At 36.3% G+C, this 15,408-nt stretch overlaps 1 protein-coding gene across 1 annotated transcript in view; it reads right to left on the reverse strand.

The window, feature by feature from the left end:
• The window catches only part of LOC124633070, a 97,272-nt gene that overhangs the window by 80,100 nt on the left and 1,764 nt on the right, over positions 1 to 15,408 (reverse strand). The window contains exon 2 of the mRNA XM_047168163.1: positions 13,939 to 14,090. Coding sequence (XP_047024119.1) covers positions 13,939 to 14,090 — 152 coding nt within the window. The remainder of the gene's footprint in view (positions 1 to 13,938; positions 14,091 to 15,408) is intronic.

The following is a 15,408-nucleotide window of genomic DNA, read 5'->3' on the forward strand; positions in this document are numbered from 1 at the left end:
AAAACCGAGCGTAAACGCGCGACACATTCCGAGACGCAAAAGTCTTTCACTTAGTATCAAACTACGTCTACGTACAGGTAGTTGTCAATTACTTACTATGGCGCGTATATATACGCCATAACTCAAATTGGAAGCAACAAAATAAAACCCCCCTTCTCTAAAATAGATTACCGCAACAAAAAAGACAAAACAAATCATATTCCAGTTAGACTACCCAACTTGCTGACTCATGACCGCAAAATAAATTGAGTGCCAAATCCGAGGCGTTATGGTACCGTATAGTTAAACAGTGTTTCATGTGCCATGGTAATGGTAATGTGGCACGATGGTCGCGGTAATCGTTCTGGAAGGTTGCCAGAAACTACATGATTTATTTTCTGGTGACTACCTTGGATGACAGACTACTTTTTGGTCGAGGCAAAGGTAAGGTTGGAAAAATAAAATTGGAATTTCCGTGGCTTTGTGGTTGCCTTTTTTAGAATGAATTTTAGCCTTTTTAATATGCTTTTAAGCTAGAACGATTATCTATGATATACGTGTACATATGATAATGTGATCGAAATTAGAGAACATAGTGCAACACTAATTAAGTGCTTGTCTTTACTAATATTATAAAGAAGGTTTTGTGTAATTGTGAGTTTTGTAAATCTCTGAATCTTCTAAAGCCACATTGAAAGTTCATGTACCAGAAGAAACGTAAGTTACTTGCGAGTAGTTCCATATAGACGTGGGTCGGGTTGTGAAATCGCAGCATCAGGGATCGGGAATATAAGCAGGAATTAAAAAAGCCTTAGTCAATCTTTGAAAACAAGGTTTATTAGAAATTTATTTTACTAAGCCAATAAAGAAACATTTTACTCTTTTGAATACTCTCTACCTCTTGGTATTTTGGTCTGGTATAGAATTTATAAACCGTTTTCTACCCACAGCAAAGCCGTGAGTGGTGGACACTAAAATCAATGTAAATATATTCAGCTGCTCTAGGAATTAGGCCAAATATGCTAAAGTATTTTATGTATATTGCTTTTCGAGCTTTCCTAGTATTTCGTTTTCATTTGAGTAATTTATTCTGAAAAAAGTTACTGAGGTTCGCGGACAGTTTTAATGTTCAAAATATTTTGTAGTAACCATGTGAGTAAAATATTTATTACGCCTATTTATGTAATAATAAGTACTTTTTGAAATATAATGGCACGTTCATATACCTAATGGAAAATAATATAAACGTACTATTATCTATACAGGGTGTGTCGTTCACAATCACATTTAATCCTATCGCATAAACTTTATGATATTCTATGGCAAATTGTAAAAAAATAACCTAATCCATTCAGTGGTTTAACCACAGGAGTCATTTTTAGTTTTTATAATTTACAACATCATGTGTAAAGCAGAGATCAAGTTAGGAGTATCGAATGTTTTGATCAGTTGACAGCTGTCAGTTTTCAAGGCAGAATTTCAGTTGTTTGTAATGACTGACTTTTATATGGTGTTCTAATTTTTGCCCATTTTTATTCTATTTACTTTGTTTATTTATTTATTTATTTATTTATTTAACACTTTTGTACACATAGAACACAAACAATAATAAATAATAGGAAAAAATTGTACAAGGGCACAGCTTATCTCTAATGAAATTTCTTCCAGCAGGCCCGTTATGGGAGAGTTAGAATAGAAGAGATAGGTACAGATAGACAGTGTAAAAAGAAAGAAGATATAACCAATATATAATCACTAACATAAACTACTTAAATACATATATATATATATATATATATATAATAAATACTATATACATCTATGACAGAGAGGAAAGATAGTGTTCTTTCAACATGCGTTTAAACACAGCAACAGTCTGGCAGCTCCTCACCTCAGGCGGCAACTTATTCCACAGCCGTACAGCGTGCACGGTGAAGGAGTAGGAGTAGAAGTCAGTGGAGTGGGAAGGGAATTTAAGAAGGGATTTGAGATGTGTCCTGCAGGACGCATCAGGTGAGCGAAGAAAGGAGAAACGTTCCCGCAGGTAGGGTGGAGATTTAGGATTGAAGAGGATATTAAAAAGAAGACACAAAATGCGAGTGTTCCTGCGAAGACGGATTGGGAGCCACTTGAGTTCCTTGCGAAAATGTGAGACATGATCATACTTTTTAAGATTGAAAACAAAACGTATACAAAGATTTTGCAAGCGCTCAAGTTTATTTAAAAACTCCTCAGTGGCATCCAGATAACAGGCATCGGCGTAATCTATGATGGGTTGGATGAGAGTCTGAGCAAGAGATATTTTGGTTTTCAAGGGCAAAAAGTATTGAAGGCATTTCAGCGCATGGAAAGTGCAGTAAACTTTACGACTAACTTCATTGACTTGAGCTGTCCACGATAAGTTTATATCAAGTGTAATACCCAGGTTTTTTGCTGTATTAGCGTAGTCAATCTGAACCCCATTCAAACTTAGAGGTGGTAGTGATGCAACATCTAACCTGCTACGCATGTATCTGCTGCCAATGATCATAGCCTGAGACTTCCTGGGATTAATTTGCAGCCCAAAGGACTGCGCCCAATCACCAATCGCATCCAGGTCATGATTCATGGCAGTAACAGCAGCTGCTGCATCTGCACAAGGAAAATGTCTGTAGAGCTCCAAGTCGTCTGCATAGAGATGGAAGTGGGAAGAAATGACCTTTGTGACAGAGTCAATGAAAATAGAAAACAGGAGAGGAGAGAGAACGCCACCTTGAGGTACACCCGCAGTGAGATTGCACCAGCCAGAGGTCAAGTTATCAAGGCGAACACTTTGTGAACGGCCTTTTAAATAAGAATCAAACCAACTTAGGGTGGAAGGGGAAATATTTATAGATTTAAGAATACCAAGTAGAATATCAAAGTCAACAGAGTTAAAGGCACTGCTAAAATCAAGAAGGATGAGTAAGGTGAGAGATTTGTTCTCCATCGCGAGGCGAATGTCATCAGTGACCTTCAACAATGCCGTTGATGTACTGTGACCAGGCCGAAAGCCAGATGTTTGATTTGTTTGAAAAATTCATTTTTTTATTTTTACGTTCATTTTTTTATTTTTGTTTGAAAAATTCATAGTTTTATTCTTTGTGTTAATCGACATATATTAACCAGAACATTAACGCATTTCATTTAATGTGATTGTGAACGACACACCCGATATAACCACTCAACATAAGTAATTTGGAAATATGTAGTCAAATAGTACCATTTGCTCTTTGACCTTAAATGGGGAACTTTTCACCGTAATACTTGTAAATTCAATAGGAGTAAAAGGAATACATTTACATGGCCTTCCTAATTTAATCTGACCACCAAATGAATTCAAAGCATTCTTGTAATTCAATTACATTAAAATACCTAACCAGATTTCTTTAAAATAGCTCATGCAATTGAATTTTAAATAATTCTCTTCTATCAAAATAACAGTAAATTAAATATAATGTTAACAATTGTACAGAGCATCATAATTATGTATTACAATATTAATTAATCACATTAATAAGAATACAATTTATGAAAGGGAAATATTAAAACTAAGTATCAAAATATTCATCCGCATCGCTGTCAGCTGGGATCGTTAAACTGTAGGTCCCGGCTGTCATTGAACATCCTTGGCAGTCGTTACGGGTAGTCAGAAGCCAGTAAGTCTGACACCAGTCTAACCAAGGGGTATCGGGTTGCCCGGGTAACTGGGTTGAGGAGGTCAGATAGGCAGTCGCTTCTTGTAAAGCACTGGTACTCAGCTGAATCCGGTTAGACTGGAAGCCGACCCCAACATGATTGGGAAAAAGGCTCGGAGGATGTTGATGCTGTCAGCTGGGATCGTGCCCAAAAGGCTGGCTGCATTGCCACGCTGGATGGCAACGCATATCCTCTGGCCGAAGTATAGGCCAGCCCTTTGGTCACGAGTGGACTCCACTAATCGCTTACTGATTTCTCGAAAGAGTCTGTGGGCACTTGGGCCCCATGGTCCCATAGTTTCTACCCCAAACGGCTCAAAAATGCAATTGCCGGTGAGGTTTACATATTTGTGCCGTTTGAGGTTTTCCGCGGCTGCAGCAGCTGCACCGACACAGCTCGCCGTACTGGGAAGGTGGGAAGGTGCAAGGGTGTCGACGCAGGTTGCGTCCCACACCAAAGACCTTCCCATCTTCCAAGGCATTATAGACATCCCGTCTGGTCTCTTGCCATCGTCGCGTGCTAAGCCTCTGGGTTCTAAAACGGCTGGCACTCCGGCGGTGACAAGAGCACGACGGATAATGTCATTAATTGCACCAGACAATCTCTTTAACCTTTATTATGTAGCCAAAGAAATACATATTTATCATAACTAATGAGTTTATACAGCAATTAACTATTTATAATGACGGCTAGATCTAAGAAAACATTATCTGTCGTAATATTTGTAACCTAGATTCTAATCTCCAAAATAAACTATACAATATTTTAGACTGAATTAATTTCAGGTTTTCGTGAGCCAAAATTACGGTTGCACTGGAGTATAATATTTAATAGAACTGTCACAACAAACTAGTTTATTTAGCAACACTAGGACACTACTTACAATTTGCTATTTCATGCAATGTCGCCGACGTTTACGGAATGACTTTATGCAAACTTTTTAGTTATTTTAGCAATAATGGCTGACTGATATACAATAATAATGCATTTGTTTCATGACTACAATGGTCCAAATGTTAGTATCTTATTGACTAAGGGTTAGTAATGTATCTCATATTTATTTGTGCATCTACAATGGCAATAGTTTGTGGCAAAGCAAACAAAACAAAGGAACTACGTGAATTTCGAAATAACAATCTCGTTTTGAAAATGTAGCCTCCAAAATTTGGCACCAATGCTGGCCCCAGCTCTATTCACTTCTTAGCTGAAACCAGCAATGTCACCAACATTTGCACCAACATTGAGTACTCATCATTCTATCTATTTCAAATGATACTTCAACATCATTGGTACAAATATTGGCCCCAATCCGTCTACTGATTGACTACTGCAACTATAATGAAGGCTCCCTACTGGCTTAGCGTCGAACCCCACTCAATGTCTTCATACGTCAAATAGCAACGTGATCCCTGTGGAACAGAACACTATCTGAAGGATTGAGACGACTGTATGTTGTTGAGATTCGTACACAGTTGCGTGAATTTGTTATTTTTTGTTCTTTGTTTAGCTTTGCTTTGTTTAGTTCTTGACTGACCAAGTTGTGTTTGGAGTTTAGTGATTTCAAACATAGTTTTTGGATCCTCTTGAATTATTTGCCTTTTTTGAGATTAGGTATACTTAGGTAATAGTTTGCAAAAACATTAAGTGTTGACATATATGTAGTTGATACGCTTGCTCAAAACGTAAAGACAATGATACCTAATCTTGATGATAATAGGTATAATTTTTTTGTTCAAGATGTGGCCTTTATAATGATGATGGCTTTAGAAACCTTTCATACAAAAAAAATTGAAATAAGCGTTTCTACTCTCAAGTTAATTACGGTTAGCCAGAATACCGCTTAAGTTATTACTTTAATTACAAACGGTAAATCCCAGCAGGGCAATCCCATATTCGGCATTACATGTGAATAATAATTATGATTCATTTTGTCACATAAGTAAAACGTTTTAATGTATCTTATGAAATAAATGAAATAAAAGGAAGGAGAAGACTACAGAAAATAATGATACTTATAGTTGAAATCTAACAAAGGAAGCATGAAAGAATTCGCTGACTCTAAATAAAATTAGGAGAAGGTCAGGACGATGATTATTTTCTTATTGATTTGATGACTGAAAAACAGAATTGAAAAGGCTGTTTTTCATACAAGTCGACTTTTCAAAGCAAAAAGCAGCATGATTATAGGGTACGGACCGAAAATTGCAAAAATTGAGGAAAGGGATTCTTGATAGCGAGTCAATTTTACCTCAGAACTTTCAAATCCTTTCCTATAAAACTTTCTTTTTCCCTTAAAAAGAGGACAAAAGTTTTTTTTCGGGTCCGCGATCTTTTAGATCTTTCAATTTGTGACTTTTAGTTGCTTTGAAGGAAAGTTCGAGAAATATTAATTGCATTAAGAGACCCCTAAAAGTTTTCATTACGAAGTCAATTTGGGCTGCTCGGTTTGATGTACATGTACCGAATATAGTTGTAGATGTTAGACCTTTGGAAGATCTGAAGGGTTAAAAAATCGAATTGATGTATGTATGAATGTTTGTTTCACCTTTACGCAAAAAGTACTGAATGTATATTAATGAAACTTGTTAGTAATTTAGCTAATATATTTGCATAACATATAGGCTACTTTTTCATCCGGTAGCAGGAAGTAGTTCCCTCATGAAAAGGGTGAAACTCTGGCGGACTCTAGTAACGTAGGTAATAATGAAAAAAGTTTAAAATCTAACAGCCACTCTCAATAAAGCCATCGATAAAAACAATTTGTAGTAAATCATAAAGCTTTAAAGCTCCGCAATAATAATTTTATTAAATAACTTTGTTGTTGGTTCATTGTTTGAAAGTGATTAACGATAATATCATAATAATCTTGTTTATCTGTTTTTGTGTACTCTTAAAGGCTTAGCAGTAATTATTTTATCTTGTAACTTGTGTGTTATCTTTTACTTTTACACTTAAAGTTTGCTTTGTTGTTTAGAGTATAATCAATCTGAGAACTTTCACATCTTAAGGAAAAACAAAAGATGGTCTAGTAATCCGTAGTAAAGTAATATGTAAAGTCAAAGAATTTGAATAGGTATACCGACATTGGCATGATTTTCGTCATGATATATTTTGGGTGTGAAGTCACTCATTTCTCGGGTTCCATTGACTTATTTTTATTTTTTTATTTTTATTCAAAAGGAACTCCAACAAAGGATACACCTTACATGCGTAATTACAAAAAAGTTATTTATAGATTTGTGCTCCTTCAATTACAGGAGAACACATCATGCATACATCATCTTTAAGTTAAAATTAAAGAAAGATAAACAATATTAAATTAAACAACACACTTATTGTAACAGTCATAGATAATTTGCCATGCCGAAACCGTGTAACTTGACTGCAAAGATTGCAAAATAACCTTTGTAATATAATCATAAAAATATTTCAAAAACAAACTTGGCACTGTAATATTTTCTGGCGAAAGCTGTTTATCTTCGTAATGGAGGAACGTAGAACAAGTGTGTCTCAACGTCTGTTTGACAAATGCATTACGGTGACGAAGCGAGCGATGCTATATATCGATACCGGAGTCACAACTCGTGTTGTGTCATACAAACAGATCGTTCATCGTTTTGCGGTGTTTTTGTGTTATTTATATAGCTTAGCTCTGTAGAAACATGATAAATAACTGTATCATAAAAAAGCTAATCAAAAAAGACGCCATTTTCTATCAATTTTATCTATTAAGCTGGACCAAATACAAGAGAGATTCTGAGAATTATTTTTCCAAGCATTTATTTAACTTTACATATATTAGAAACTATATATGAGTACATATATCGTATACGGTGAAAAGGTTAATATATAAAGCTAAGTACCTACTTATAGCTTTAACTAACGTCACACAAATACCTACATATTATACGTGTAAATAACAATGCATACAGACAGACTTCTTTCATCCCTTTCTAGAATGACAGCGTGATGCTCAATACAGATCACAAGAAAAAAGATTTACCCATTTGCTCTTTCCTAGAAAACAAATATCCATCAGTCCTCATTTTTTGAGCCAAAACTATACGTAGAATCGTATACGAAATAAGATAGAGAAAATCTATACATTATTATAGCACTTTTACGCTAGCTGATTTTCTGGTCGACTTTTCCCGCGCCAACGCACGGATCTTATAGGAGCGACAAAAAACAACTAACAGCCATTCCCAGTCTGTCCGTTAATTGGCTTACAAGAGACATAACTTTGATATTTAGCCACATACAAGTTTTGTCAAATCCCTGTCTAGTATAGTAAGCTAAACAATATTTAGATAGATAGGTATAGAGAACGGCCGAACGGGAAATGGTACAAAAGAGACTAGCTAGAACCGCGCGACCGATTTTTTCTGCTCGGGATGTGCGTATATGCTCGGTTTTGATACCCGCGACAAAAATCCGCTAGTGTGAGGGCGCTATTAGAGAAACATTTGTCAGAATATATCGTAGGATATACGGTTAGATGTTATGTATCGGACGATATTTCGTATCATGTCTGTCGACTGTGATAAATACGATTGGCACGTCTATTGGCTACTGTGATAAGTTAATATTGTTGGCAATATAGTTTGTTCTGAAATTATCTTATATTTAGCACGTCTCGTGTCTTCAGCAAGGATAATGTATTTTGAGTATTTTTAAGAAAGACAAAATTTAATTGCGTGATTAGAAAAAAATTCAAACATGATGTAGGTAAGTAGAAAATAAATGCGTCACAAATACGGCCCTCACTTAGCATAGCATAGCAGAGCTTCAGCTCTGATTTTCATCGATAGTCTTATTAACATGCACACAACAACAATATATTTACCATTAATTTACGCGTATTACATTTATTTAAATGTACATTAGGCTAGATCACGTCACTTAAAATATGCCTCAAGAGGACCCAATGCGCACACTATATGTATATCGTGTGACGCAAAGTTTTGCAACACCCCATAATAATACCCCTACTCGAGAAGCTGAACTAATAATATACTACCAAGATTACAAGTCATCGGACCTACTACTTACTATATAACTACAACTTGCTATTATATGCTAAGGAACTTCCTTGATCCCTACAAAACTTTTCACTCAACAAGATCAGCTATATTTAAATATTAATCGTTCGTCGACGGCAGCAGAAAGGCTTTATGAATCACTAATAATATGGTGCAAAACTTAACTTAGGTACCTTGTAGAAACTCTGTAACAAACATTTATAAAGACGCTGAGAGAATCTAGCTTTAATGCTCTGAGCTTACCTTTTTACATAAAATTAAGAGTAGGAAAATAGTCAAAGTCCAGCTTCTGCCAGAGCTAATCAAATGACCCCTCCCGCTGTGGGTTAGCAGCGGTGAGAGAGTGTCAGACTCTTACTGACTAAAAACCGTCGTGTTCCGTCATTGGCCTTTTGTGTACCAGGGCCGCGGTATCTCTTTCGAACAACCCGCAGGAGCAACCAAAGCCTGCCTCTGTAAATGAGCTGTCTAACACTACATCTAAAATCATTTTTCAAATCGGTATCCAGTAGTTTTTGAGATTTGCGAGTTCCAATAAACAAAGAAACCTTTTCGCTTTCATAATTTTAGTATAGAAGATTCAATCGACCCGTTTTTTTTGTTCTTAATACCCGTCTTATCAAAACCGTGGCCAAGATAATCAGAATCTATTCAGTAGATTTAGCTGTGCAAATGAGCCAACCGAACAAACATATACCTTAATCAGTTAGATTGATAGTCCTTTGTAACGAACGCTGATATAAAACAACACGGCTACAATTTAAACACGAAAGCCGACGAGCCAATCAGAACACCGCTTTGTTAACCAAACAAATCACCGAAAGGAGTCCGGTTATCCGTCAGCCAAGATAATCAACCTTTTTACTCACTATCTATGGATTATATTTAAACTGTGCTATCACAGAGAAAGGAACGATAGCAGAGTTGCGATAAGTAAGGTAGGTCAAGCGCCTTCTTGTAGGTCGAGCAACGTACAGTCAACTTCAGATCAGTGGTTACAGTTTTATAGGAAAATCGTACTTATTACTATTTAGTTAAGGTGCATGACAGTTACCACTGATGTGCAGTCTACCGTACGTACGGTTTGATGAGTCACGAGAACTAATGAGACATTCGGTTTCCTTGTCAAATCAAAACCAATCTGTTAAAGATTGATCTTGATTGATTGGTGATTTTATTTTGATAGTAATGGCCGGGTTCTACACGAGGCGTGTAAGGATGGGACTAGTAACGTTCCTCGTCCCCCGAACACCTGCACATTTTGGCGCGTTACTTTCTTAGGAGATTTTGGGTTAGGACATCTCCGCTAGTCTTTTGTTCTCCATGCTCACTACAGATACGTTGTTTTTTTAAAACGACAGCAAAGCTTGCGTGCTCAGGAAATGCAACGTCTGCCTCTGAAGAAACTATTGTGGATCACGCGAACTTTAATGGAATTTTACAAACTCACATTAAACGGTAAGGAAGCACTAAGGTTATTTTTAAACTTGGACTTTTCAAGTATAATAACGGAGTTTTCAGGCAGTAAATATGCGCCAATGCAGGCGTTTCTATGCAGTGTTATTATAAGGTAGTTTATGGGCACATAATTTTTTTATAGTTTAGTTGTTCGGTAAAACATTATGGAGCTACATAAAATTGTTAACAACCACACGGCTCAGCAATCTATCACGCAGTCACCTTAGTTTTATATTTTTACTAGCTTACAGCCACGTCAAGTAGGCCCTACTTCGCACACCCTATTAAAAATTAACGTAACTAACCCTTTCTTAAAAAAATGGCTATCTAAAGTTGAAAAATTTTTTGACAACAGACCTGAAGAGATCAAACAAACACTTTAGCTTTCAATCAATATGTCCATCCCTTAAACAGTTGTATCATGACGCAATATTTTAATTATTGGTGATCTCTTATGTAAAGTTCGTGTCCATAATGCGCGTTCCGTATGCTGCTCCGCTGTAGTAGAAGTGCTTATGAAACTGGTAAATATCCCAGCACATAAGCTCTTACCCATATTGAACGGCACGTGAACGCTGTCTTCGAGTTCAAAACTTGACAAGCAATTTCTCAAATAGTTAATTAGACGGGTATGTATTTTCAGCAATAAAACCGATTTGTGACTACATGTTTTTAAATGTAAAAAATAAAGTACCCACAATTGATAACAAATGTAACCTAACTGTCAGTCACAATGAACCGAGTCCGATTATATGGTATTGTAGGATTCTTGGCCAAAAGCTTCGATCTCAGTGGCGTGCACTTGGAGAGGCCTATGTCCAGCAGTGGACTGCTATAGGCTGATGATGATGATGATGATGGCCAAAAGAAGGCTTCATTATTCATCAATTTATGCCACTTACAAAGTACAGTTACTATGCAGTATTATTGATTTCTGACACTTTCGCGATTATTAGGCATTTAAATAAAACTTCTCTTAAGGATTTATCGCGGTTATATTAATATTATTTAATCCCAACGTAACCATGGTCACGGGCAGACTAAGGTGTCGGTCGTCTTGATATTTTAGTTACAAACAGCTACCCTACAATTTGTTAATAATACTATGCAGTGATTTCTTCACTACCGTCAAACAATTTCATGCGGCGTGTCTTCGTGCAAATCCTGCTGCAATAAAAGGATTACACACAAAGACACGATACCGTTTGCTAACGAGAAAACTTTCAAACTGTTCCCTTCTTTTTGTTACACTTTTCGTCTAATTAAATTCCGTGAGAGCCAACGGCTTAACTTTTCTCGCCAGTGTTGCAAGCTTCGGAGTGCGGTAATGACCGGTTTGTTTATTTTTGTTGTAGCAACTCTGGATAGTGAAGAAGTCATTTAGAATTATTAGAAGCAAATTATCAAAACAATAGAATTTTGAGTAAAAAACTAGTAACTATAAACAATATAGACACTGTATTTCCTGATTTTTGCTCGGTGTAATTTAGGTAGGGAAATCCCTAAAATAATTTTGGGAAACATTTTTGATTCTCGTTAATTTAGGAGAAGTAGAAAATTCGTAAAGTAATATTATTTCCTTTCCTTTTGTTACTATAAGTTTATCCCTTCGTTAATGATCACTGGGCACGACCTCTTTGAAGATACACAACCTGAAGCTTACCTTTCTCATTTATTTGGAAAAGTTGTATGCCTATTGTATTTTAGATTTCATGTTTTTAAGCCCTATGCAAATGCAAAATAGTGCATCGAATAGGATGTTAAATTGGGTCGCTATAAGGTTAAGTTTCATGCATGTTTGTGATATGGATTGCAAAGAAACTTCCATAACTGATAGAATTACGTCACAAACAACACAAAAGGAATAAAAAACACATCCTCAACTTGAAGACACTCTGATTGAGTTACAAATAGCGCCGACAGACACATTCTGCTTTCAAACGAAAACTTCAAACAAAGCAAAGAGTCCGCATAAAATTCGAGTGCAAAAGAAAAATCTTCAAGAAAAAGCTATTTCGCGAACAATAAAAACTGAGTTCATTTGTTTGAGGTAAGTACCGTGTACTTGAGTGCAGATAAAGGAACGCGATCTCAAAGGAGTAATTCATACTTACAGTAACTTCGCTCACGGCAGACTTTTAGTCGGCCGATAGTTTGTTTAGGCACATAAAGCTCATATATGGTAAACTTTTGTTTATAAATAAAGTTGCATCAATATGTTGCTGTCAATACTGCGTATTGCAGAGTTGATAATAAAAGGCATGTTTCGAGCAACATTCTTGTTGCTCATCAACAATGTTGCTGAACAAAAGTTTACCATGAATACGGAGCTTTAATCAGTATGAAGAAGAATGGTAGTTTGGTAGTAAGCACATACCAACGATCAGGATTTAGCCGGTATCAGACCGACTAAACTTTGATTGAATTCACGACTTTCTTAAAAAAATCCTATCATCGGGCTGTCGGCCGACTGTTTAGTCTGTAGTCTACAGGTACTCTTAAAGTATGGATGCGGCTGTATGTTTTTGCAAACAATCTGCCCCGACATTTTTGTAGCGCGGTGTATTGTTCCACTTTGTGAGAAAAAAGGAGCGAGTTTTAGCACGTGGAACGTACAGCTTCTTTATTAAATAAAGTCCTTGGTGAAGTTATCACACTGTTTTTACACATTAAAAAGTAATTTTGTATCAGATTACAATTATGGTGATGTTTGATAGGTACAATGTACTATGTACGTAATACGATAGAACGACTTTTCCAGTAGTTTCACGTCATGAAAATTATAAAAATTGAAGTAGGTACATCCAGATCTTATTTGTGCATGCTAAATATCCGCTCGTGATACAGTTCTACACTAGAACGAGGAGATAGGGTGAACCAATCCAAAGACAACCAAACCACTTTCAATTTATGCGCTAATAATAATTACGCTGTTTTTTACATTTCTGCCTAAATTCTAGTGTGACAATACCTTTATTAAACTTTTGTGTAGCTTTGTAACTAGCTTGAACCAACGCAACTAAATGTATTATTCTGTATAGTTGTCTCATATTTGTGAATAAAGTTTTTATTATTATTTATTATTATTAAATACAGAAATAATAAAAGTGTTCCGCAATGCATAATTACAACTACCTATAGCATTTCAGTATTTTCAGTATGCGTATGTTAGAAAATGCAAACCATATTTTTTTACACAGCTGTAAAAAAATACAGAGCCTTTAACAATTTTGTGGCCGGTAAATGAGTTTGTAGATTGTTACCACGCGATTTACTGCAGTTTCACTTTACAACCTACAGCGATAGCTTGCTAAATAACTTACCTACTTTTATATGTACGGATATTTAAAGCTTCGTTCTTAAATTACATAAGTGTTTGGGTGTGAAAACACGGAGGTTATTGACCGCTATTTAGTTAACTTTGCTTGTCCGAAATTGGCATATATGACGCCTCACACATGCACCGTAGTGTTCTGTTCATACATTTTGTCCATCGTCAAGTTTACCTAGTCCAGTAGAAGTACCTGCTTCGCAGCCGACCGTTAACAAACAATGCTACTCAACGAAAACTGTAGGTATATTTTATGAGACGTATTCTATCAGGTATAGGTCTATCAGATCCTAAACCTGTAGAGTGAATCACAAAATAACTAAATATGAAATTTTAAAGTTTCAATATATACCTTCTCCATATTCAATAAATACTTACAAAGCATTAAGTCATAATTCAATTTCCACTTACCATTAGTTCGTTGTGGATCGATTTGAGCATGTAGTATAGAGAAGCCGGGCGCTATGATGGCGGGTAGCGTGCGCGAGCGCAGCAGGGGCGGTGGGGCGCGCCGACCGCCCCCGCCCAGCGCCTCCGCCGCCGCCGCCGCTGCCGCCGCCGCACTGGGTGCGAAGAAAATATTTATGAGTACTGGTGAATAGTCAGTTATGATGATGATGAGTTTTGAAATACGAGGTAACTGTTGCAATTATAAATTACTATTAATCTTAGTTCCACCCGTGATAAATATAAAAGTAAATGTCATTCCTGTGCCTGACCTCTCTCCGGTCGTGTTGGATTGCCGTCCCATCGGGCTATGAGAGTGAGGGAATAGTGAGTGCATTTGTGTCTGCGCAAATGCTTGTCCTGCGCGTCCTTGAAAAAAGCTGCCGTAGCCGATAATCGGCTAGGAGGAGATCATCATAATTGTGATATTATGGATTGGAAACTATTGTATCCTGAAGTGTAAAACCTTAGAATAAAATAGTTTCACCACAGTCACAGCTAAAATAATAATCCAGCTAAAATCCTTACGAAAATCTAAAAATTCATTTCGAACTAACTGTAAGTTATTCAATATTATTTTCAGACCCAAAATAAAATGTAGGTTTCTCCACTTCTGGGGCACTGAACAGCTGTACGTCATTAAAACTTCAATGCTTAAATTGGAACGTTAAATTGCCACTGCCGTGCTTTGACACTGGCGAAATATTCGCTGAAAATATTTTAAAGCAGATGGGTTTTACGTTGTAAATAAATAACTTTGACTTAATTGTAAATACTGATTTACAATTTAATGTTACAAGTTTAAATGATTGATAAATTATATAATTTTTAGGGTACCGTACGCAAAACGTAAGACTTTGCTTTCCGTCTTTCCGTCTGACATCTGATAGATAAACAATTAAAAGTTTCACAGACAGATAATGTATTTCTTATGCAGTTTAACAGTAAATACTGAAAAGTAAGTACCTATGTAGGATAAAATATTATAGGTGCTTCGACAGCCAATGTGATGTTTTTTGCTTTTTGGTCGATAGGCAATAATTATAGAATACATGAAAAAAATATAAATAATTATATCAATTAGACGTAAACATGGCTGAATAAGTTTAGTCATAAAAAATTACATGAAAACAGAAATATGCAATACAAAATAAAATCAAGGAAAACAACAACCAAACCATAATATCCCGTAATCCCATAAAAACAATATAAAAGACACAAACATGACTTGCGAGCCCGCTCATCTTACTCGACATGCCGCCATTTTGTTTACGTAACTGCCGGCGGATAGCTGATAACAGTCCCACATTCAACCCCTAACAGACACAAAGAAACAGAACTAGATACATATGTATGTAAAATATTACAGCTTGACTTACTTTGTGATGACTTTGGATATACTAGCTGGTCCCCAGAGATTGAATACGCCTGTCG

The sequence above is a fragment of the Helicoverpa zea genome, chromosome 9 (assembly GCF_022581195.2).
Source record: "Helicoverpa zea isolate HzStark_Cry1AcR chromosome 9, ilHelZeax1.1, whole genome shotgun sequence".
Classification (NCBI taxonomy): domain Eukaryota; kingdom Metazoa; phylum Arthropoda; class Insecta; order Lepidoptera; family Noctuidae; genus Helicoverpa; species Helicoverpa zea.